General features: G+C 42.3%; 1 protein-coding gene across 2 annotated transcripts in view; it reads right to left on the reverse strand.

Moving 5' to 3' along the window:
* Nucleotides 1-8460: 8460 nt before the first annotated feature.
* The window catches only part of ZMAT2 (zinc finger matrin-type 2), a 37639-nt gene continuing 19752 nt past the window's right edge, over nt 8461-26347 (reverse strand). For both annotated transcript variants that reach the window (XM_072145751.1, XM_072145750.1), the window contains exons 5-6: nt 15493-15638; nt 8461-10593 (exon numbers count right to left, since the gene is read on the reverse strand). In XM_072145751.1, the coding sequence (XP_072001852.1) occupies nt 10450-10593; nt 15493-15638 (290 nt within the window). In that variant the 3' untranslated portion in view covers nt 8461-10449. The remainder of the gene's footprint in view (nt 10594-15492; nt 15639-26347) is intronic.

Here is a 26347-nt window from a genome sequence, read left to right on the forward strand (position 1 = left end):
AGGAAAATACCATGAGGAAAGTCCTTTAAAGGACACCTGTCATCAGGTCTGTGTCACTTGTCCTGTCACCTCTTCCTGTTGGAGCAGCTCACAAGGATCCCATCCCAGCCTTTATCAAGTTATTTCATACATTAATCATTGTAAAATCATCTATTTTTTATCCTGTAAATGAGGCTGGTCACATGGTCAGAGCCAGTGATGTCACCCCTGTTACCCCTCCCCTCTCCTCCCCCTGCTCAGGTCTGTGTGTAATGTATAGTAAAGCATGGCTAGTGTGAGTGCTGCATCTGCTGACATGCTGCATCCTCCTAATACACATGTGAGAGACACAGACATCAGCTACACATGAATCTGACATGTTCTGCTGTAACATGGCTGCCTGGAGCTGCTGTATCTCTCCTAAACACACACACATGCACACACAGGCTGCAGGGGGCGTGGCCACCAGCACCAGGAAGTACATCATTATACAGCCTCACATCATTATACAGGCTGTCAGTCAAGCACTGGGGGTGTGGCTGTGCCTCCCACTCATGAATAGAGTGGACAGCTTGAATATGCTAATGCTTCATTGGACATTTCACAGGTCATTTGCATACAGCTTTAGGACCTCATTGCGTAGGTTTACAGGCATGTAGAGGGACAATAAAGGGATAGAGGCAATGCTCTCTAATGGCAGTTTGTGAAAATATATTTAGTTTAGTGGGGTTATTTTGCCTGACGGGTTCTCTTTAATGTACATTAAAATGTGCACATGATTTTTTACATCTTACATCTTTCTTCAATTTACAAACCCCAATGCATGTCTTGTAACACTGTCTGATTCTAATGACAACATTTCTGTCCTGATTTCTGTCGTGTTGTCATGGTGACCTCGGAAAGATTCAAAAACATTACATAACTAGTTGCCCACACACACACAAGACATGTAGAGGATGTAGATGTTGGCCGTAACATCAACAACGCTGCACCCAACAGAAATCATAAGGGGTCCTGTTGTTATCAGCAGATGCGGAGGTGACATCTGGGGTCTTGGATGCAAAGGGGGCCCTGAGCATCTTCTGTCTGTTGGAGGGCAAAAGAGACTTTCAGCTCCCTCCAAAGGTTTTCTTTGGGGTTGAAATCTGGAGACAAGCTAGGCCCCTCCAGGACCATGACATGCTTCTTACAAAGCCCCTCCTTTGTTGCCCTGATGGTGTGCTTGGGACCATTGCCATGGACCCAGCCATGTTTCATTTTCAATGAGCGAAGGAGGTCCGCACTCAAACTCTCAGGACACATGGCCCCATTCATTCTTTCATGTATACGGATTACTCATCTTTGTTCCTTTGCAGAGAAACAGAATGAAGTTGCCACCCCCATTCTTCACAGTAGGTGTGGGGTGTTCTTTGGTTCCACTTTGGTTTCATCTGACCACATGATAATCTCCCAATACTCTTCTGAAACAACCAATGCTCTCTAGCAGACTTCAGATGGGCCTGGATATGTACTGGCTTAAGTAGAGGTGCACGGCTAGCACTGCAGGATCCGAGTGTCTGACCTTTGATAAGGTCCAAGCTTTCTGCAGCTCATTCACTGAGGGTGAGCCCCTGATCGAGGGAGATTATCAGTTGTCTTGTACGTCTTCCATTTTGTAATTATTGTTCCTACAGTGGATTTTTTCACACCAAGCTGCTGCCTACTACAGATTCAGTCTTCCCAGCCTGGTGCCGGTCTACAATTTTGTTTTTGGAGTCCTTCGCCAGCTATTTGGTCTTCACCATAGTGGAGTTTGGAGTGTGAGTGTTTGAGGTTGTGGACAGGTGTCTTTTATACTGATAACAAGTTCAAAGAGGAGCTAATATTACGGGTTAAGAGTGGAGGACAGAGGAGCCATTTCTACAGGTAATCAGTCCAAGACAGAAGAGAAGTTACAGGTCCTGTGAGAGCCAGAAAGCTTGTCATCCTACCATCTAAAATAAATGTTTAAAATTAGGCCTCGGGGGGACGTTACCAGAGCGACTCTGTGCTATAGATTCACAGGCTGTTACACATAGCAGGAGAAAGCCTCACCCCTACTCCCTCAGCACTTCTCTTCTCCCTCTGTTTGCTGTAATCTCAGGGCTACAGGAAGTTAACACACAGTAGTAGGGTTTTAGATTAAATTATTAAAAATATTAGACCACAGTACTGCTGTAACATAAAAACTAAAACCCTTACTCTTCTGATGAATCCTCTTCTGCTACACTGCATCCATAACAACAATAATAATAGAATAATAATTTCTGCTATACTTGGTTTAATTTACCTGTGACATGTGATTTGAATCACTAGCCTCAATAGTGTAGTGTTGTACATGACATCATCACCGCTGAGGCCAGTGATTGACAGCAGCACTCATGTAAATGTATGGTTGTGCCACCATAGAAGAAATATCAAGTAAGACCAATGGGATCCAATATACCGAGTAGTAGGATTTATAAGATGAGTAATGTTACTCTTAATATTTGGGGACATCTCCACCTTTACCCTATTTTTACTTAATCCCGAAAAAAACCTTTTAAGCCTACAGACACACTGTGTTTTTGCCAACTTATATTACAGCTGTCCAGGAGCCCCATATTTCCAGAGAACAATATACAGGTTTTATTGTTCGCCTCTAGTCTTACTTTTCTGTACACTTTTTCCTAGATGAACACAATTGATTTTTTTTTCCTTCTCCTTTCTTAGATTCATTTTCTCTACCAGTGAAAAAGAATAAGCCTGACATGCATGACCTGCTGCTTATGGGCGCAATCCTAAACCAAAGTTTACAGACGCTTTTGTCAATTCTCAATGCAGCATCACTTCCAGAAGAGTCTTTGAGTATCGTTATAAAACTGAGATATGACTCAAAACTTTGGCCTTGCAGGAACCTTGATAATACATTTCATTTGTTCAGAATAAGTACTGGAAAAAACAAAACAATACCATAATCCACAAAATATTTCCTATGAGAGAATAAACAAAGCATATACTAAAAACTTAGCACAGAAAACAGAGAAAGTAACGTAGGCCAAATAGTATTAATTACAATATTAAATAAAATAAAGTAACACTAAGTTGCTCGTCATTGTCACGTCTATGTAAGATGTTGTCCCTGAACATCAGGAATAAATAATAGCGGTAATAATCAGCATTGCCTAATAAAACACAGCGGCTTACCATTACTTGTAACGATGACCTAGACACATTAACCATAAACAGCCACACGTTTTACATAAAGCAAACAAACAAATGAGATTTGAAGGTCTTCTTTAAGCAATGTATGATTATATACCAATATGGATGTTTTATACAGAATCTAATCACATGTATCATCCCATATTACCAGTATACGGCTGTACTGTATAAGGTAACCAACCCCATAAAGGGTACATTAACTTCGAATAAACTTTAAAGGGAACCTGCCATTCCACCCAACCTAATTAAAAAGGATGGTTCTTCACCCTGGCTGCAATGTTAAGTCCAATCACAGTGAGTCCTACATATTCTACTTATGTTCCCTGCACTGACCTTCCTCCCTCCTTGTGCTTGATTGACAGGTCTCACTGCTAGGGCATGCTGTCGTATGAAACGAGTACTTAGGGGCCATATGCCAATATTCAACTATGACCTATACAGCTTCCTTTATTTCCCCCGCAGGCAGGGCAAGGATGAGGGGCAGGAGAGTGTAGACAATCACCTAGGGCGCCTTCTACCCTGGGGGTGCTGTCCCAGTCCTCAACAGCAATCAATGCTATGTGCATCTTTAAGACCCACACAGTTCTGATCACTGGACATTGATGCCTGCACCTTTTGCGTGACCCAGGCTGCACTGCCACCATCAATACCAACCATCACCAGGGTCACAGAGAAGACGCCGCCATTCCCTGATGCCCTGGAAGCGAAGATTGTGGGAGCAAAGAGAAGATGGCTGCAGGGAGCACAGGTAATGAGTATTCATTTTTTTACAATTTTTTTTGCACTCCTACTGCAGCTCCTAGTGCCTTTTTTGGGGGCGACAGGTCCTCTTTAAAATGACAGCAAACTGAAATTTAAAGAAATCAATAAGGAATTGATACAAAGAGTACATTGGAAAATTGCCTAACTTTTCATTACACAAAGAATATCAATTATTTGCTGAAAGTGGGCAACATGAACAGAACTCCGGATTCGCAGGCGACTTACGACGGTCTGTCAGATGGATCGAAAGAAGCTACTGGAACGTAGAGTAGCCGTAGCTCATAGTCCACAGCACGGCTACTCCATGCCCCAGAAGCTGCAAATGAAAATTAGCAAAGTTACTTTTTATATAGTTTGTTGGGGAACTAAAAGTTTTACTAAAAAAAACAAAAAACCTCATCAGATTGCCACTAAATACAGGTACCTGCCACTGGATCTGCCTTATATGGTAGATGTGTTATGGTAGGTTTTCTTCAACACTACTGACAAGTAAAATCCCTTTACGACAGCCCATTGTAAATATTTGTTGGGCGCCCGTGAATCTAGTCCTCTCCATATGCAGTGTGGCAGTGATCCTGTTAGGTGCAGGAGAACCAGACCACTCCACCTACGAGGTATGCTGCTGGGCGCTGCCATCTTTAATTGGCGGTCTGGCACAGACTGTAATATAGAAGCGGTAAATCTACAATTTACTGCAATACAGTTTTACAAAATTTGAATTAAAAAAAACATTTACATCTCCCCCATTTCCCTAGACCGCATAAAAATAAACAAGTAAAATCATAAACATATAAGCTATAGACGCGGCCTTAAATGTCCGATCTATTAAAATATAAAAACAATTATTCCCCCCAATAAACCCTGTAATGGGATATAGCGCTTAATTGTTTGACTCACCACTTTTTTGCCAATTTGCCACCAATAAAAATAAATTTGCCACCAACAAATAAAAATGTTGCACAGTTTTCAAACAGACATCAATGAAAACATCATCCCATCCCGCAAACAATGACACCTTAAACAGCTCCTTACACTGAAGTGTGAAAAAGTTTTATGGCACTGCAAGTTTTAATTTTTTCTTTAAGTTAAAGACATTACTAAACTACCAAAATTTTGTATTTCTACAGTCAAACTGATCCAAAAGAATAACGGAAACGTGTCATCTCGACTGCATATTGAAAACAGTACAAAATTGAAAGGTGTTTTTTTTTAAATTTTTTCCAGCTTCCCAGTACATGGCACAGAATATTAAATGGAGCCACTAGAAAATAAAATTTGTCACGCATATAACAAACCAACAAATGAAAAAAATTAAAATATTATAGATTATGGAAGGAGAGGAAGCTCAAAAAAAAAACAAAAAAAAAAACTTGGTCTTGAAGGGGTTAAAGCAAATTTACTTCAAGTGATTGTCCCTCATTCTGACTACTCAGACAGGGAGCATTGCCAATGGGTGTATACACTATTGTAGTCACTCACAATGGGTTACAAAAATATTCTTAAATGTCTCTGGCAGATTCCCAACCGTGTCGTCTTTAATGTGAATTAAGGATGGGAATCTGTAATCGTAGAGATCATTAGCCATCAATGTGACATTTGCTTTCATTGTGCAGGTCTGAAGGAGATTATTGAAAGTAAATTGCTGGTTAATTTGTGTTTTTCAGTGCAAATGATGAACTTTTGTCTTACCACACCGAAACTCCTTTTCTTTTCAAAGCCGACAATGGGGGGGGAACACAATTATAAGTAGTGTCACAAGTCCTCCGGGTTTGATCCTTATCACATATCAGTTTTTTTTCAGTATAGTATAGTAAATCATTTGTGATTTTGTATACTCAAGAATTTTGGGAGGAATTTATTGCATCGTTTAAGGGCACCTGTCATCAGAAATTGACCTAATAAAACCACTACCAGTATGTCGTCAAGCGGTAGAACAGCTTCTAGATTATGTTTCTTTCATGGCCCAGGGTGGTGGCATCATCCAGAAAATCAACTGTGAAGGGAGATGTAAGTTATATGTATAAAGTCAGAGAGGCGGAGAATTTTACACTGAAGTCAAGCTCTCCCCATCTTTGAACACCTCCTCCCATTGACATCATTTGCGGGACCTCAGTAGATTTGATCAATTATGTCCGTGGACACAGGACAATCAATTACAGTAAAGGGGATGTCTTTAAGCAAGGAAAGCTTGACTTCAGTGCTAAACTCTCCGCCTCTTTGACTTCATAAAACCACATTTACATCTCACTTCAAAGTTGATTTTCTGGATGATATCACCACAACAGGCCATGAAAGAAACACAATATAGAAGCTGCTTGACAACAGACAGCTAATTAGGCAAATTTCTGATAACAGGTTCCCTTTAATACAGGAGATAGTATCACTGGATCACTTGCTATGATATAATGACCCCACAACATGTGACTATGGAATATGGCTGAAGCAGTTTGTCGGAAAGGTGAGTAGTGTGTTGTTTTTTATTATTGACTTGAAAATAAGCCGAATTAGGGGTTTTCAGCACATTTTTGTGCTGAAAAACTCAGCTTATACTCGGGTATATATGGTAGCTCGAAAAATGGGGCTGCACAAACAACCTTTCTGAAGGAAACGAGTCCCTCCATCCCAAATAACCCCTTTCCCAAATGACCCCTTTGAGAAGTCTGATGCAGACTGTCAGTCTGTCTTACATTTAGACACTTAAATGGGTTGGCCACTTTTCAATAAATCAGAAACGTCTCTGCATGTATATGTACCTTTACATATGCCTTCCTTGAAAGCTGCAGCCTTTACCACATACTGCCCTCTCCAATTCTGCTCTAGGACATCTAAGTGAGGTCAAGCTCCCTCTTGTCTCACAGTCTGTCCATACTGACAAAGACTTGGAGCAGAATGGGTCATACTCTGCTGCTTCACCTATACAGCCAAGCTCAGAGAAGTAAATACGGAAACAAGGAGGGTCTACACACGGAATAGATATACTGGTTTGGCTTAATCTCACAATCTGCCAATCAAGGTAGCTAAAAGAGGCATTGTTTTCCTTTCCCCATTCTGGAAAACATATTTGCATATTTCCCAGAATCCCCCAGAGGAGCACCAATGGCTAATAAGTGTCCACACGCCTTTCAGGACAATTCATGAAAAGAAGTGACCAAAAAAAAAAAAATTTCGGTCCGGGACTTTCGGCATTTCGGTCTCTGTCCGGGACAACAACTCTGTCGACGAAGCGGGTAGGTGCAATGCGATAATGTCATCTGACAGGCGAGAGGAATTTTTTGTTGGGGTTGGGACAGTGAGTAACTGGTGAAAGAAGGAGATGGATCATAATAGGAGGGGAGCGGACGAGGAGGCACAATAAGAGGAGGCACTGATAGGGGTCACAATATCAAGAGGGCTACAAAGTGAGAAGAGGGGCGACACATTGTGAAGGGAAATGGATGGCTTATGCTGTGTGTGGTGTGGGATTAAGGGGCGGAGCAAAATGTGTGACGTGGGGGAAAAAAAAATGTCCACGGCGTGCTACATGTGCAGTTTGCTTCGTCCAGCTTTCACCGCTCTAAAAGTTGGGAGGTACGTTGCAACCTCCAGCAGCTTTTTCCACAAATCCAATTGTAGAATCCGCTGCATTTATGGATTGCTAGCAGTGCTCCGTCAATGCACTTCATTTGCAAAAAATAAAATAAGTAAATCTTGTAGAAAGTCCCCTTGTCCAATCAGCAGCACCACACAAAGAAAACGGGAAAAAATTGTCCCATAACAAAAAAAACAAAGCTGTAAACTATTGAAGTTATGGGTTTAAAAAAAAAATTATAACATAGGCTGTATAGTCAGACATCCGCACACTCCTCACTCTGAACGGTCACCGCCGAGCGCCCCGATCTCCGTAAATGCTTAACTACGTTTCAAATCGTAGAAACTATAAACACGAGCAAAGAAAAAAAAAAATGGGGGAAAAAATTAATTTTCCGCCTAGGTGCTTCATGCTGACACAGTCTACCGAGAGGGAAGAATTATTGTCTCGTGTCATAGGCGAATTGCTATCATAGCTCATTAGCAAAATAGTCGAGACTCGATTTTATTAGTGTTTATCAAGAGAGAATGTACCCGGAGCACGGCCATTGAAGCAGACACTGCCGAATATTATGGAGCGCTGGGGAGATTTACATGGCAGGGGGAAGGGAAAATTGTTTCCCATAAAAAAAAAATAAATAAAAAAAAAGCCCGGCTCTGGACTCCTTACAATAGATGGCAATAATGAAATTCAGCAGGCGTGACAGTGGCAATGAATTTATTTTAGGTGTGTTTGTGGGGGCATGGATGCCGAGGACACGGGTCATTTCCAACTAATTTAAGGTTGTTTTGCCTTTCTTTTCCATTTTACATTCAGCAGAATAAAAGATATTTATACGTAGAATGAGGCTGCGACGGGGAACCAAAACGGAAAACCGCGTCCAGGAGCTACGTGCTAATAGCCCCCCGCTGAGGTATTCACAACACAGATTTGTGATAAAGTTTTATTTATATATATAAAAAAACACGTTTAAATACACTTATGGAGCCCTTCAAATGGTTCGGACTGTAGTCTATGTCTTGCCATTAACCAGCTGGTAGTAGAGACAATGTGCCAGCAGCCCGTGTCACCAATGCCATCCCAAATACAAGGGTGCCTGGCGGGATGTCCTGGGGTATCCGGTGACCAACGACACAGTCTTTATATATTACACAGAGCTTTATGTTGTGGAAATACCTGAAGTCAATCTATTGGCCACTAGCACTATAGGGGGATGAGCTTTCTACAAAGGTTTACACTTTATTATACAGTTTTATGAATGAGTTAAACTCTTTCCTTCACTGGAGGACAGCGCCACACTTGCCAGCTGACATTGTCTGGTACTGCAGCGCATTAACGCAAATAGGACGAAGCCAAACAGAATAGGGTCACACGTGGATGGAAGTAGAAATATCTTTGTACTGCCCGCCCAGTCTCCGTACATTTAGCTGCTATGTGGATGTAGTCATATACCTACGTGACAGCTCCAGGAAATCACTGGCCTCAATGGTCCAGTGCAGAATACTGCTGAGGCCAGTGATCAGCTGTAGCAATCATGTTGGTACATAGGCATGCCGGACAGATTAGTATGTGACACTGCATGTTAAAAGGAAAATTGTCATCAGTTCTGACCATAATAAAACTGCAGACAGTGCTAGTTAGAGGAACCATACCATGAGGGAGATTTATCAGAAGTGTCTGAGAGCAAAACTGTTATAGGTTGTTCATGGCAACCAGAGTTCAGCTTTCATTTTATAAACTGCCACGGGAAAAATGAAAGCTGAGCTGTGGTTGGTTGCCATGGGCAACTAGAACTGTTCTTCTCTCGGACACTTCTGATAAATCTCATCCCATGTGTAATAAGTAGCTGAATGACTGTGAAAAGCGAAGAAACTGCTCTAAGCGGATCCTTTATCCTGAAGAGCTTTTGGCTCTTTGCAATGAAATGTTCCACAGGCCCTCTTCTCTGCTGTGAGTGACTGCTGTAACAAAAATCCTGATACAGCTCCTACTCCTAGCAAAGGGGAGGGGCTGACGTGCAGCACAGTGCAGAGAGCAGAAAGCTCTTCAGGCTGAAAGACCCACCCAGAGCCCTTGCAGGAGCCACAGAGCCGGATTAAAACTTCACTTTTCACAGTCCTGGTATGGTTAGGCAGTTCTCCAGGGCTGCTACCTGTCACTGCCTGCAGTTTTTTATGGTCTAAACTGCTGACAGATTCCCTGTAAAGTATCTGACATACAGCTTTATATCTGACTGGCTGCAAGTCTAGCATATACACTTTATTTCAGTGGAAAAGGCCAGTTAACACTTAGTGTTCTGGCCATTTAAACACTCATAAGGTTGTCATAAAGTCTCGGAAATACTACCCCATCCATGGCAATGGAGAGCAACCGGAGATGTGGTCATCACTCCACTAATGAGGGTAACCAGGACTTCTTCATTCTACGGACCAGCAAGGACTCAGTATCAGAGGTCCGATTTGTTGAGACTATTCTAATACATCTCCTTTATTGGTAAAAGTTGGCTCCAGGATTCACTGCAGAACATCTTAGGACTCCATGCAGAGGTGAGGTAAGAGTGACAGCACCCATCCAAATAATGGACTTATTTAAGGCTTTTTTCTCTCTGAAACCCTGGCAGCGTGCAGAGGCAGTCAGATATAAGTAGCTGTTTAGATGTGGGATTATCGGCTCATACTATTAAACAAGTGATTACGTGGCTGGTGTGTAAATAAGAGTCGGTGCTATCGATTCACGGTTTGGGTCAGCACAACTTTTCTCTAGGTCTGGATGCACTCCCATCATCCTCTGCATCGAGCAGAAACTACTTGAGGCCTTATAGATTAGGATTATTCATAGAAAAGCCCTGGTAAAATATGAAAAGACACGGGGGAAGGGTATTAGCTACTCGCTGGTTAGGATGCGGCCTTCAAGTTCGATCAGTGGCCCTTTTTGGAAGAACCAAACCCTGAGAAACCCATAACTGCTGCCATTTCATCATCCTCTTCAAAGCCCAAGTCTTCCTCTGCCTTCCTCTTCTTCTCTCTTTGCTTCTCTTTTTTATAGGCTTTGGCTTTTTCCTCCTGGGATTTGAAAGAACAAGATGCAGGTCAGGTAACAGTATAAGCAACTTACTACTGAATGGCTTTGATTATTTATTTTGTAGGCTTCCCATGATGCACTGGTATTTTTGGTTAACAAATGCCCAGTCACTCACGTGGTCCCTTCAAAGAAACCGGCTTACAAAGGGTGCGCTCCCACGTGGGAAAGAGAATCTGCAGTGTAATACAACAGGAGCAATGCAAAAAAAAAAAGTCAGTTTCTGGCAGATTCAGAACCCAAAATGAGCTGATGGCTTTAGGCCATGTAAATCTGGCCTTTGCTGGGTGCTTCTGATAATTAAACTATGGCAGGTCCATAACTCATGGAGGATCCGGCATAGGCCGAGAGAATGGCGCTCTACACATGGCTCAATACCAATTTAAAATTTTATTTAAAGGGACAGTCCAGTTTACATTTATTTTCACACCTGGGACTGAAATAAGCATAAATGTAACTCATTAATATAAACTCCATCTGCCCCACACTGCAGTTCTAACTTGACTGCTAATGGAAGGGCACAAAACCACATCCCATACATAAAATGCCCTTGTATATGGCAAACTATTGCGTGCGCAGTGTGAAGAGGCTTCTACATAGGGTCATGCGCTCCTTCATCAGTAGTGATGTTTAGAATGGCTCTGCCGATCAGGGGTGCCAATTCTGTCTCACAGCCTTTATATGAATTGGCAAGCGAGAACAAAAGCAAAGGTCTACTAGCCCTGGCCCCCTGTAATACTACAAACCCCACAATGCACTGCTGGGTTACTGGCGCATCAATCAGAACTGACCAGTGATAAGATTCATTACAAACTTCCTGCTTGCAGTCACATGGCCAAACAAAAAGGTGGAAAACGGAAGCGTTCTAGAAAAGTGGGAAGCAGAATATCCATTCCAGATTAACCTATCGTATGGGGGACAACATAGCTGTAACCAAAGAATACAACACTATGTAGGCACTAATGCCCGCTGCACATGAACTCTTAAAAACTGACCCGCATGTCGGACCGAGGAGAGTGCACTGGATGAGAGTGCTTGTATCACACAGAAATGTGATGCAAGGAGTCCCTGTTTGCTTGCCAACAGCTGTGCCAGAACTCTAGTAAATATTACAGTGCCGATGCATGAGTCGGATTTCTGTGTGATTTCCTGTGCAACATGTGAGGTCTGAAGGATTGGACCAACATATAGGCCTAAGAGACACAAGGACACAGGGTGTAAATACCAAAAAGTAGAGGTTTGTTTTGAGATCAAACTTTTTTCACAAAAAAGTTGATATGAAGACAATTTTTATAATAGCAGAGATTACAGAATCCATCCATGCCTTTAATTAGAGTTTTCTGATTACATCTCTGACACAATCCTGTAGCTCTATCCTTGGTGATTGTCCTCACACTGCTGTTCTCTGTGTTCCCTGCAGACAATGTTAGGTATTGGGTATTGGGCATTGGGGGGGGGGGGGGATTTTATCTTTGTATGTGTCATTGGTAGCAGGACAGGGAAAATGCATTTATATTCCAGAATTGAAGCCAGACTTGGAGAGCTCTAGTAAACTGCTGTGCGAGATCTTACATCACAGCTCCTCGCCTATGCTCTGAGTCACTGCTGTAGCTCGCTTCTCTTCTCATACTACAGCAGTTACTCAGGGGGAGAGACTGTGTCACGTTCAGTGAGATGATCTTGCTGCTTCCCATCAAACGACACACAAAGGTTTGTTTAGGCGCCACGCACACAACTGTAATTTTGCAACAGGAGCTCTATGGCACCCGGTGAGATGGAGAGAGGGCAGGGATTGTGCCAAACGTTCACTTCCCCTTTTGCAGCAGGCCGTGTGGTATGAGGCCTTACACACGACTACAGTTACCTGGCACAGTCAGCAGCCTTCTATTGCCTAAACCGCTGCTATACTCCATTTAAGTTTGTTTCCACAGAAATATATGTGTTGCTCTTGGACCAAAAATTGATAGAGTATGTAAAAGCTCTGCACGATTTAAGTATATATTGCAAATTAGTCATGTTGCAAGTCTTCTTAAAATCTGGGCGCTGACCGAGAGAGAGAATGCAAAGGGAATTTGTCATCAGGATGGTCATTTTCCCCTTTAAAAATAAAAAAAACCTAAAAAACTTACACTATAGGCAAATATTTCCTTATTCCTGGAAGCAAAATTGCGTATTATTTTCCAGAAACCCTAATGAAGCACGCTTGGCCTCCTCCACACACTAGCACAGGCAGCCTCCACAACATGCAGAGGAACCTGGAGAGATTCCGCTGGTTTAAAATTGTTGTCAAATTTTGAAAGCCTGAGAAAGGCCGAGCTTAAAAGCATTTTCCCATGAAAGACTTGTATGACATATGCCATCTCCAGGACCTGCGCGCATCTTTTAAAGTCATCTTGATCTGTGGCTCATGCCTCATCTCGGTCACATCTAGACTGCTGGCTATGGTCGGGTTAAACGCTAGAAGTGAATTTATACAGTAACACAGTGAGCAGTTCTGTTTTTGCAAATTGTAAGATGCAGAAACTGCATGAATGTCTGTTGGTGGAAACCCCTTTTACAGAGCTGTAAATTTACCCGAGAGGTCAGTTTAGTCATTTAACACAAAACCAAATTAAAGGGAACCTGTCATCAGAAATTGGACAACAAAACCACTACCAGTATGTTGTTAAAGGAAACCTACCACCACGGATCTACCAGTTAAGGTAGATCAGGTGGTAGGTGCCTCTAGTGTACATGAGGATAGCCCTTTTAAGGGCTAATCCTCACGTCCCTTGTATCTTTTTATAACTTTTATTTCCCTAATATGCTAATTTTCTAAAGAGGCTACTTGGGCATGGAGTAGCCGGAGCTGAGGCTAAACGGCATGGCTACTCCACGCCCCAGTAGCCTCTTTGATCCTCCTAGCCCATAGCTGCAGGGCACAGTAGCTCCGGCTTTGTAGCAGTGACCATACAGCCGCAGGCCTGTGTTCTGCACATGCGCAGAACGCTGTCTTTGCGGACGAGGGCACCTAAGATATGGGGGTAGGAGGATCAAAGAGGCTACTGGGGCGTGGAGTAGCCGCGCCGTGTAGCCTCAGCTCCGGCTACACCACGCCCCAGTAGCCTATTTAGAAAATTAGCATATTAGGGAAATAAAAGTTATAAAAAGATACAGGGGTCCTTAAGGATTAGCCCTTAATAGGGCTATTCTCAGGTACAATAGAGGCACCTACCACCCAATCTACCTTAAAGGAAACCTACCATAGGGCTTATAAGCAGCACATGCCGTGCACCAGCTCAGGGAGAGCTGGTGCCGGTGCTTATCTTCGTTATGTTTTTAAACCGTTTTAAAGCGTTTTAACACTTTATTAATCTTTATATCCGAACTAGCTTCCCCGCATCGAGGTCCGCGCAAGCTAGTTCGGATATAAACATTAATAAAGTGATTAAATGCTTTAAAACTGTTTAAAAACATAACGAAGATAAGCGCCGGCACCAGCTCTCCCTGAGCTGGTGCACGGCATGTGCTGCTTATAAGCCCTATCCGAAGTGGTTGGTTTCCTTTAATAGGTAGATCCGTAGTAGTTTTCTTTTCAGCAGCAAAGCAGCTTCTGTGTGTGGTGGCATCAAATTTGCAGTGAGATGTTACTTGGTTTTATGAAGTCAAGGAGGAGGAGATTTTAACACTGAAGTCAAGCTCTCCCTTCCTTAGAAGGCCCCTTTAACTGTAATTGATGGTCCTGCATTTACAAAGCTGACAGCTATGATGTCAGTCACATTGGTGGAGGAGTTCAGAGGTAGAAAGAGCTTGATTTAAGCGTTAAACTCTTCTCCTCCATGACTTTATACAACCAATTAACATCTCAGTTCAAAGTTGATTTGTGCATAATTAGCAGCCCAGAGTGCTGGACATCATGTCCCTACACTCTGTGCTGATAATCAAAGATTTAGAATCACTGGTCCCAATCTCTTATGTTTAGCACTTTTCATTAATAATCCCCTCATCAGTCAGTGGTTTTATCCTGTAAATTCTTCATCCATGACACAACCGCTTGCAGTATCTAAATGATCTACTAATACTTATTTATGTTGGGAGGGGAGCAGTTGCATGAAGGGCTGCTGGTTTTATTTTCAGGGGGTGTCTTATTTTTGGGAAACAGGGAACAGGACTTCATGTTCGGCGAACTGCAGGAGGATTGCGGTGGTGTGGACAGTGCTGGATTAACTTTAGAGCTCCTGCTCCAGCTACAATAAGAATCAAAATTTCAGCTTCTGTACACTGTATTGGTGCCCTTGTGTTGCTGTGTTGGCACTTTGTAAAAAATATGTAGTTGTAGTTTGCACCCTGTCTCCACATGGTTCGCCATCACTGCTTTAAAGGAATTCTACCATCAAAAACCATCATGATAAACCAGGGAAGTTACCCATACATCCAGACACCGTGACTGTGGTAATCTTCTTATATTTATTATCCATGGTCTCCTTATTCCAAAAATCAATTTTTATAATTATGCTCTGCGGGAGTTAAAAGATCTCCTTGTTGTAGCTTCACAGGCTGTTACACTGTGCAAGAGATTACACACTGTGTAAGATTACATCAACCAGAGGGGAGAAGGAAGGGTCAATTACTGAGCAGGGGCGAGGGAGAGATGCTAAAAGCCTGTGAAGCTACAGCATGGAGAGGCTCTAGTATTACCGTCCAAGAGCATGTCTAGCTCATTAGCATAATTTTAAAACTTTATTTTAAAGAGGAGGCGACCACGTACAACAAATATAAGAAGATTACCACAGTCACAGTGCCTGGATCGATGAGTAAGTGTCTCTGGCTTACATTTGATTTTGACATTAGGTTTCCTTTTGCACACACATTATATACACACATAAAGACAGGCAGACGATCACCTCTTCCCGCAGTTCTTTCATTCTCTCCTCAAAGTCATAATCCTTTTGTTTCTCTTCCATTTTCTTCTTATTTACTTCGAATCGTTTTTTCACTTGATCCAGTGTCGAGCGCTCGACCCGCATGGACATCCCCAAGTTCCGCTGATCTGAAATGCACAAGTCATTGGAAAAATCAATAGCGGTTTAGGTGTCTAAGGGTCTGTAAATCCTGGAAGTGTCTGCCCAGCACAGCAGTACAACATCCTACTGAGCCGTTCTGCTGAAGGGCATTGCATTCATCTCCGGGCCGCAGAATTAATAGCGCCGACACATCCCATTTATACAGCAAAAAGCTGCAAGAACAAAGTACAACTCCTCCAAGCATCACAATGTAAAGGGGTGACATCTCAGCTCCTCCTATGTGTGGATGGTGAGGAGCAGACAATTAATTTACTGTCACATGGACAAATCCAGCTCCGTCATTACAATCCATTATTTGGACCGTGAAATGCAACGTCGAATAGAAACGTCAGAAAGAGATTTCCACGCGTCTGCTCTGTGTCCTTTATGCCCCGTATCATCCCACAGTCAATGTGCTTAGCGCTTAAAAACCAAGAATGCCACCGAGACCTCAGAAGTCACAACATGATTAAAGCCGGAGCTGTTCAGGTGCTATGTGGCCATATGTCTCCTATTAACTTTTAATTCTCTCCTTTCAGACCCTTTATTATTTAGGACCCCGGTGGGCGAAATGCAGGTTGTGGTGGCAGCACTTTGCCGCCATCTATTATCTTACTGACAGCTCCTTATCATCTGCACTTGGATCTAGTTTTCCCCTAGAAACTTTGGCGTCGGAGAGCAAAACGGTTCTAGTTGCTCATGGCAACCAATGAGAGCTCAGCTTTCAATTTAAAAAAATGGTGTGGGAGAGTAAAAGCTGGGTTCTGATTGGTTGCCATGAGCAACCTGCAAAGGTTTAATTTCAAATCTCCCCCTGTATAGTATATATTATGTGGGGGTAGACAGAGAATTCAGTCTGCGGTTTTTGAATATTTTTAGTTATGCCGGTCGTCCGCACCATCATCAGAAAGGCAGGTTCATAACAGGGAAAGTAAGAGGCCTCTAGGACCCTTCATCTACACTAACTTCAACGGCATTACCACTTCTGCGCAATCAATAGCACCCAATTAAGTACTGCCAGACTGGACCGCTCCAGTACTGCCCAGATGACAGTACAGGCAGTCCCCGGGTTACATACAAGATAGGGTCCGGAGGTTTGTTCTTAAGTTGAATTTATATGCAAGTCAAAACTGTATATTTTAAAATAAAAATTTTTTTTGCCCCAGTGACAATGGGAGTTTAAACATTTTTTTCTGTAATAGGACTAAGGATTATCAATATAGCTTACAGCTGATCATTGCAGTCTGGGACTATACTAAAGCATCCAGAGACTTCACCAGCGGTCACTGTGGGCAGAGGGGTCCGTCTAACTATGGGTTGTCTGTAAGTCGGGTGTCCTTAAAGGAAACCTACCACTTGTAGTGGCAGGTTTCCGATGGCAATACTGAGCACCAGCACAGGGTGAGCTGGTGCCGGAGCTTATTTTAGTTAGTGTTTTAAACCGCGGTATCGCGGTTTAAAACACTTTTTAAACTTTATAGCCGGCGCATGGAGGTACGCGCTCGGCGCTTACTGTGCGCGCGGCTCTCATTCACTTCCTATGTAGCCGCGTGCACGGTAAGCGCCGAGCGCGTACCTGCCTGCGCCGGCTATAAAGTTTAAAAAGTGTTTTAAACCGCGATTTAAAACACTAACTAAAATAAGCTCCGGCACCAGCTCACCCTGTGCTGGTGCTCGGTATTGCCATCGGAAACCTGCCACTACAAGTGGTAGGTTTCCTTTAAGTAGGGGACCGCCTGCACAAACACTATTTAGCATATTGGGGCAGATTTGGCAATCTCTTTAGGTCAGAATTGTTTTGGAGGTGCAATGTATGACTAGACAGTCTTACAGTACAACGATTTTATCAGCCGGCTTCACACTGTTTAACCCCTTAAGTACACAGGCCTTATTTGTTTTTGTATTTCCAATGTTCACTCCTCACTGTCAAAATCCCATAACTTTTTTTGCATATTGAACTGTATGAGGGTTGTTTTCTGTACCTAATTGTACCTCCTACAATTAGGTACAGAAAACAAATTGTACCTCCTAGTATACCTAAGAATTTCTTTTGGGCCCCGTTTTTTTTTTTTTTTTTTTTACATATTTTACTGTGCGCTCCAAATGACACCTCCCCCTTTATTCTTTGAGTCTGTATAATCACGGAGATATCAACAGGATTGTACTGGAGGACCAAAATAACATGATGCTCCTTTGAATCAGCTGATCATCAGGGTAGCTAGGAATCGGACCCTCACTGATACTGGCGGCCCAACCCATTCATTTATTTATTTATTTGTGGTCCATACTAGGGGCCCAGCCTGATGAAAACCCTTAGGACTTTGTACTTTGCTCTGATATGTCAGGTTACTGGTGGTCTGGCCCATATCTGCATTGTTAGTGGTTCTGATATGATATCCCAGATTCCAGGTATTAAACCATTGTGCAGATGTGTGGATTACAGAGAGCAATGGAATTAAGCAGCAAGTGTAATACATTTTTAATACCGGCTGATGATCAGTAAGGCCGCAATCTACGGGGGCTCGGAGAACAGCCATTTAAGCCACTATTAATTATATGTGCAATTTCACTAGAAGTAATTGTGAAGAACAAGCTGCATCAGACCCCCAGGAGGAGAGCAGGAGTTAATGCAGAATTAAAGTACAGCGGGGGGGCGATGGCAGCGCCTTCTCCTCTCATACATAATCAATGTGACACTGCAGATCAGATATGATAATCCATTCAATATCGCGCTGCTCAGGCATGCTAGTCAGGAGAGCATCGACTTGTATTAGGGTGATCCCGTAATATAATATTTCATATTAATTACCATTTTATTAGCAGTGACAGATCCATTTAAGCCATCATAGGACAATCATGTCTTTTAGGTGCAATGAATACAGCCGTATTACAGCTCTGCTATGTAGAAGCCATAGAAGTCCTCCATCAAGCCCTACTGTTCCTCAATGCTAAAAGCTCTTAACCCTTTAGGGACCAGGCCACATTTTTGGTAATGCTACAAGGAAAGTGAGGTAACCTTTTTCCCTTCAATAATACTGTACGAGTTGTTTGTTTGTTTTTCTGGAAAAGGTAGAATTTTAATAGAATGGTTTTTAGATACATGGTTCTCACTGATTGTCTTTAGTCTACCATCAGGATGAAGGATCGTAAACCAAGCACAATGACACACCGAAGTGTAACCCCTGCCAGGATCTGCTCTTCTTTCAGCTTCTTATGCCCTAGTTTTTAAGAAAAAAAGGCTTTAAAAATTGTGCAGATGAAACTCAGAGGCTCCGGTCTCAATTAATACCCACGGAGCCTGGAGCCCCTCAGGTTCATTTGCATCATTTTAAAAAGCCTTTAAAAAAAAAAAAAAAAAAAAAAAAAAAAAAAAAAAAAACCAGGGCACAAGAAGGTAGAAGATGAGAAGATCCTGCCAGAGGGGGCACACACCAGTATGTCAGTGTGCTTGGTTTACAATCCTTCAACCTGGTAGTAGATTTCCTTCAAGTCAATTTTGTTTTGTTTGTTTTTTTTCCGGCTTTAAAATTCATAACTGCTGTGTGAACTAAAAGAACGAAAAAAATATGATAAAATGTTTTCTCTGGGTTGTTCCGATTGCAGGAATACTATAGATAAATTATTATATATACAATATTAAATATTTTATTTGTTTTATAATGATAATAGTCTTTATATAGTGCCATCATATTCCATAGTGCAATATCCTTTACCTTTATAAAAGTTTTTGCATTTTCCCTTTTTCAAGACACACAACTATTTAAGTGAAGTGAGAGCTTTCTTTGTGCAGGAAGACCTGTAGTTTTTTTTTTTTATTTGTACTACTTTGGAATACATACGACTTTTTTTATAGCTTTTTATGAAGATTTTGCTGTGTGGGGTGGACAAAAATACAGCGATCCTGGCATGTGTTTTCTACAATTCTCTTTGCACATGGCTGGGTAATGACCACTACAGGTGCATAGCTCAAGTCTTTAAAAATGCAATAAAAACTATGGAGGGGAAATCACCTGCGTTAGAAAAAAAACCCAAACAAGTTTTAGACCAAAAAGCAGGTCTGTTTTTTTATTTTAGACCATCTTATACCATGACAGATTTCACGATCACAGTGAAACAACATTCACATGAACATATACCCGCCAGGCCGTAGCCAGATCGCTCTGTTCGGCCATTGCAGTCTATGGGGGACACATGTACGGCCGCAAGCTTGTGACCGTAACTACGTCTCCAATATGGTCGTGTGAATGTAGCCCGAGGAATCTGGTGCAGACCAAGACTAGTGTTGTCGAGCTCTGCCCTGTCGGAGTCGGCGACACATTAATGAATTCCCCCTAGATGTTAGAATTTTATTAGATTGTTTTTAATTGATACAACCCTTAAAGTAAAAAAAAATAAATAAATAAAATGTTTTCACCTAACAATTTTACTATCCCACGCGGGGGCTTTTACATGTGATCACCTGATGGCTTGAACTTCCAAGACCCTATTTACGTCACAAATTGCCACAAAAAAGTCTATGTCACCAGATCACGATATGGACTGCTCGTTTTTCAACGGCGAGGGGAGGGTGAGGAGCGCTCACTCTCCCATCCCTTTTCCTGTGAATAAGGCCTAAGTAAAAGATCAGGAAGCCTGTTAGGCCACACCTTTGGCACATCCTTATACATATCAATGTTTCAATGTTGTCTAAAGATTGTCTAGATTTCCTTTAATGTTTTAGTAATCAAATGTTGTCTAAATTTGATTACTTATCATGGTAAATGGAGACCCAGTGATTGTCCCCAGGCCTCCGTTCAGTAAATAGGAGGCCTGGGGACAATTGCTGGGTCTCCATCTACCATGAAAAGTAATCACATTAAAGCAGTGGGCGCCCAACACCTGTTGCCCCCAATTATCATAATGCGTTTTCTATGTACCAGGCCACGGATAGTAGACAGATATGACATCTGTAGCCTCGTCCACCAGCCTTGGAACCCAATACCTGTTATTAGAACAGCCCTCCACAAACTTGTCTGAATGCTGAAAAACATGCATGTTTTTATTTGGTAAGCTTTTATTTTTCTGAAAAACACCCGTCAATCTATACGTATGTGCGAGGGGGATTTTTAAGTCGATGAAGGAATGATATATACTTTCCAAAGCCCCGAGGAGCACCGCACAGGGAACATTTCAGAAGAACTTCAGTATCTGCGACTCAATATGACTAAACCTTTAGACATCATTGAAATGATTGACACTTTGACTGCAGACTCTCGAGAAGAAACACATTCTTAAATAACGCCAGATTGATTGCGGAGAATAACCAACGCCTGTTCCTCCAGATAAAGAGCAGCACATTTATAATAATGTACAGCCGTCCAAGGAAAATGTCAAAGTGTCCATTGTGTGCAGCGAGGACATCACCGGTGACCCACCACACAGACCCTCATTAGTGCCACACAGACAATACCGAAAATGACTGATAACGACCACTCTCATATGCAACACCTTTCTACCTCCAGATGAGAGAAACTGCACGCTAAAAGAAAGTAAGAGGTAGGAAAAAATACCGAAAGATAGGAAATTATTGTGCAGAGAGTATAACAACTTTTCAGTCGAAATCTATAAGCAATAAAATTCTTCAGGGAGGTTTCCTGTAAAAATCATCAATATATCCATAGAATAGGTTCCCAACATCAAATTAGTGGGGTCCAGCTATTCACATAGAGAATAAATAAGTAAACAGACCAGGTCTTTTCACAATGGTGGAATTAAGTCACACGCTTTAAATGGGAGCTGACATGTAGTAACGTGATCTCACCACTGCACACAGAATGGAGCTCTCGGCTCTCTATGCCATTCTCCAATCATCAATGGCTGATTTATGGGGGTGCAGGTCCCTACCAAACTGCTACCAAGAGTCTATCGTATGAAAGTAATTATATTTTTTAGCCAAATTTTGGATGTTTCAAAAAACATCCAAATCTCCTATCACACAGCCAAAACTCCTATCACGTTTGTTGGTTGCCATTGCCATACTTCTACTTTGTTGTCACGTTACCTGGAAAGCCAGGCCTGAAATCTGTCCATACCCAATATATGGCTGATGTCTCCAGTACACCTTGACACTCGGATCAGCCACCCGTGCATATGCTCTGAATAAGGAGAAGACTGTCAGACAGCCCTCGCTGTAGCTTATCTCCATGGGAAGGGGAGTGGGCCGTGTTGAAACCCAACAAACCAAACCGTTCTGTCCCTCCGCTGCCAAGGGAGGGTTCAAGAACATCCGATATACATTAGATGGTCAACCAGTCCAACCGAAATGATTGAGAATTAACCAATATATGTGTAATGTATATGGCCTGATTAATGCTATGGCTCCAAAACAGTCACAGCGCTGCCCTACAAGACAGAACTTTTTCTGTGACATCAAGAAGAATGACCAGCGGTCTACCTGGCACCAAAGTCTACCACTACAATGACCTTGGGGTTAAACTTCACTAAATTACAGCATCCAGGCAGTTTCACCGAGGTCAAGGTGGCCACAGAGATCCATGTGTAACCAGGAGTCATCTGTAAGTCAGGGACTGCCGGTATATGAACAGGTTTTTGTACAAAGACCTGTTTTTTTTGATCCTGAGAAAACATCAGTGCGATACTGCCACTACCTTGATCCATTTTGCCCAAGTGTCATACACAACTATGAGGGCCAAATAGGGATTAAACAAATAGAACAGAATCTGGTTTTTATAGGTCTACAGAACTCAATTAGCTGTGGACCAGGTGTAGACAGAACAGTGGGGAGAGCTAAATATCTCAGCACAGTCTTGTAAAGAAGGCGGGGGGGGGGGGGGGGGATCTCCGACCCCCTGGGGCACAGATGAAATTTGAATGTAAAGGGTTCAAAAGTTATCATCTCCTAACGCAGGTTCATAAAGGATGGAGCCAGTGCCTCTAGCCCACTGTTCACATAGCTGTGCATCACAGGGAACGTTCCTGGTCGTTGATGCAACTACATGTTCATAACATTTGAACAACAGATTTCGGCAATCAATTTCGAGACAATTTTGATCTTATTTGATTTGCTACAAGACCACCTTCCCATTGGAAATAACTTCCCCTGAACCACTAAGGTGGCCATGTTTCAGATTTAGCAAATATACACTAGACTGCACTAAACTTGTTGGATATCCCCTTAATGGGACGTGTGCTATGGTTGTACCGTGTGTCACTGAGTATATAATTAAAAAATTATGGGATTTTACTTTGATTAGTGGCATGTTTCGGACTTAGGCTAACAGACAGGCCTCTTTACTCATTACTCATCACATTGTGCTCACTGTACTGAGCTCAGGCGCCATAGACAACTAGGGTCGTATATGCGTTCATGTGCATGGTCCCCAAGGGTGGTTTCACACTGGCATTTTTTTACCACAGTGATTTTTCACTGAACCCATTTTGTCTTATGGAAACATACAGATTGGTTTTCCCTTCCCAATGATTGTTCACCGATAACTTACCGACCCATTCTTTTCAATGGGTCTTTTCCCACATCAGTTTTTATTCACTGATCCAATGTCAGTGAACACAAAAAGAACAGGTTCTAACTGACTAGTGATCAGTAAAAACTGAAGTGTGAAAAGGCAAAGTGAAAATAATGGGTCAGTAAAGCATCAGTGAAAAATCATTCCAGAAAGAGGAAACCAACCTGTATGTGTCCACAAAAAAAAGTCTACCCTTGCTCTTTACAGTTCTGAAATTAAAGGGTTCCCTGGGACTTTGGACTGCCCTTGTATTTTACTTTTATTGTAATACGAGAGAATTCAGGAATTGTACAGAAGGGGGAATATTGTGCATTTTCTGAGCCACCACTTCTATGAATTCTCAGAGTCACATCATAAAGCACTCGCTGATTTCATCAAACAACCTCCTATTAAATAAAAAAATGGCACTGACCCGATAGACGTGAGAATCTGCATTTATAAACGCCTATTCCAACAAAATTAAAACCTGCAGCCAAAATACTGTCATAAAATTCAATACGTTTTAATGGCGGCGATTCATTTGTTGTTATTACTGTCAGTGACTGCCGTTACGAGAGAGTCAGAAGATTACGTGGCGGCACTTCTACATAAAAGCCATTGCTTAGCTGGAGCAGCGGGAGGCGCGCTACAAATTTAGTAACGCCGGAATTATATTAAGCAAACGTGACATGGAAAGGAAAATAAAATTGGGATGTTTTCCAGTCTTTCAAAGGAAAAAAAAAAGAAAAATGATTATACAAAACACTATTGATGTATGAAGTCTGCTTATTCTAGTCATGTGGATAGAGAGCTGGTGGATAAGCACAAGATTGGGGAAAGTCTGGGGCATGTCACAGGGGGCAGCACTTACATGCCCATACGATTAGGCCGAAAAGCACAAAAAATGAAGGATTATCTTTCGGTGTATGGCCTCATGCACACAACCATGCATTATGATTTGTGCGGTTAGCAAATGGTCCCCACAGTGGTCTTTGTGCGCAGTTAAAAGGGGTTTTCCCACGAACAGAGGTTAGGCCCCATCCACGGGATAGGGCCTAACTTGCTGACCAGTGTGGGGGGGGGGGGGGGGGGGTCGCCGCTCCGTCAGACAAATGGAGCAAATGGTCGCGCATGACCGCTCTTATCCATTAATCTCTATGGGAATGACCGAGATTGATGAGCGTGCAGCTTTGCAATTTCCGTGATCCAACAGAGGTACGTAGGAACCCCATCGGACCCCTCGTTTTGTGATCTGTGGGGGTCTCATCACGGAGACCCCCACTGATCAGCAAGTTAGGCCCTATCCCAAGGATAGCGCCTAACTTGGGTTTGTGGGAAAACCCCTTTAAGGTGCAGGGAGCACATGGGGGAGATGGATTCATGTGTTGGTCTATAGACCAGGGTACAACTAGAGTGTTTTCTGCTGCGCCAGAGTTGCCAGATGTGTCTGATGCTGGATTATTAATCTGGTGCAGTAGAAGAGTCGTACTTTGCACCTCCTATTAGTTGGTCTAGTGTTATGCGCCACAAGATTACATTTTCTGAAGCAGAGACTGAATTTTCTGGAGCACAGACCACTTCCTGTGAGACCACACCCCCTTTTCACTAAGGACACGCCCATTTTGCCAATTCAGAAAACTGCCTAGAAATGGTCGAAAACGTAGTGCAGAGCATTTCAGGTGCAAATTACTCCAGTATTCTGTCGTGGGCAGACTGATGCATCCACCCCATTGTGTTTCACTTCATTGTGACCAAGCCAGATAGCCTGGTGGTCACCCCTCCCATCTCTACCTGGACAAAACCGGATGCAAATTTTCCCTGACTGGCCGCTCGCTTCTGCCATGGCCAAAATGTGGCCTTAATGTGCCCAATGCCGATTGCCATTGACTAAAAGAAGGGTCACGCATATCCCACCCTACATAATAATAATAATCTTTATTTATATAGCGCCATCAAATTCCGTAGCGCTTTACAAATCATGCCGAATTCCTTTGTTCTCGGGGTTTAAAGGGGTTCTCCACTTTCACCAAATGATTTAGATTGTTTGCGTAAGGAAAAGTTATACAATTTTTCAATATACTTTCTCTATCAATTCCTCGTGGTACCCTAGATCTCGGCTTGCTGTACTAATATGGAAAGCTTCTAGGTTACGTCATGCAGGTGCAGGAGCCGTTACTATCACACGGCTCCGATTACTCTCTATGATAATAACGGCTTGTGCACCTGTGTGACATCACATGACCATGGAGAGATTTCGATCCATTGAAATTAAACAGAGAAGCTTTCTATAAAAGTACAGCAAGCAGAGATCTAAAAAAGCATAAGGAATTGATACAGAAGGTATATTGGAAAATTGTTTAACTTTTCATTACACAAATAATATCAATCATTAACGGAAAGTGGCCAAGCCCTTTGAGGTACCACCTGAGCCAGTTGGGACATATAATCCCACTATATTAGCTGAGACAATCCTGTATTTGTAAGGGAGAAATATCCATCAACAAGCAGTTAATAGGTGAATGGACATACGGTCATTTACATCTATAATGTAACCTAATCAGGAAAAATCATTCCATTGTCTCCGATGAAAAACATTGTTCCATTCCAGATTTGATTGGAATCTGCAGACAGACAGAATGACTGACTGACTGACTGGGCGAGTATAGCCTGCATCTGTCTTATGTGAATGGTGGGGGTAAAAGCACATTGCTATATATATACACATGGGATGAAAAGTTACGTCTAGATGGCTGCGTGTGAAAGGGAGACTGTACAGAGCTCTGAGTCTTACAACGATAAGTTATAAAATTGTCCTTCAGAAATTTAGATTTCATAAATGTTTCAAAACAATGAATATAACACAAGCACAGACCCAGGAGCACTACATACTCTTTACACATTGATGTTACTGATGCATGCTCCTGACATTGCTGTGTGCAGTCTATGTCCAATATATGGTGATCAATAATAAATTGGCCAATTAAGGCCGCCTTGTAGGCGTGTGGAGATTTATAGCTCACTGGGGGATTCTGGGAAAATATGCTAATACATTTTCCAGGATGGGATAAGGAAAACCATGCCTCTCTTGCTACCTTGTAAGGCAGCTCCCTTAACACCAAACATGACTTTCAGGAAACCTAATGACATGATGCAGAATTAAAACCAAACCAGTTCCCTACACTCTACTGAAGAGA

The sequence above is a fragment of the Engystomops pustulosus genome, chromosome 4 (assembly GCF_040894005.1).
Source record: "Engystomops pustulosus chromosome 4, aEngPut4.maternal, whole genome shotgun sequence".
Lineage (NCBI taxonomy): Eukaryota > Metazoa > Chordata > Amphibia > Anura > Leptodactylidae > Engystomops > Engystomops pustulosus.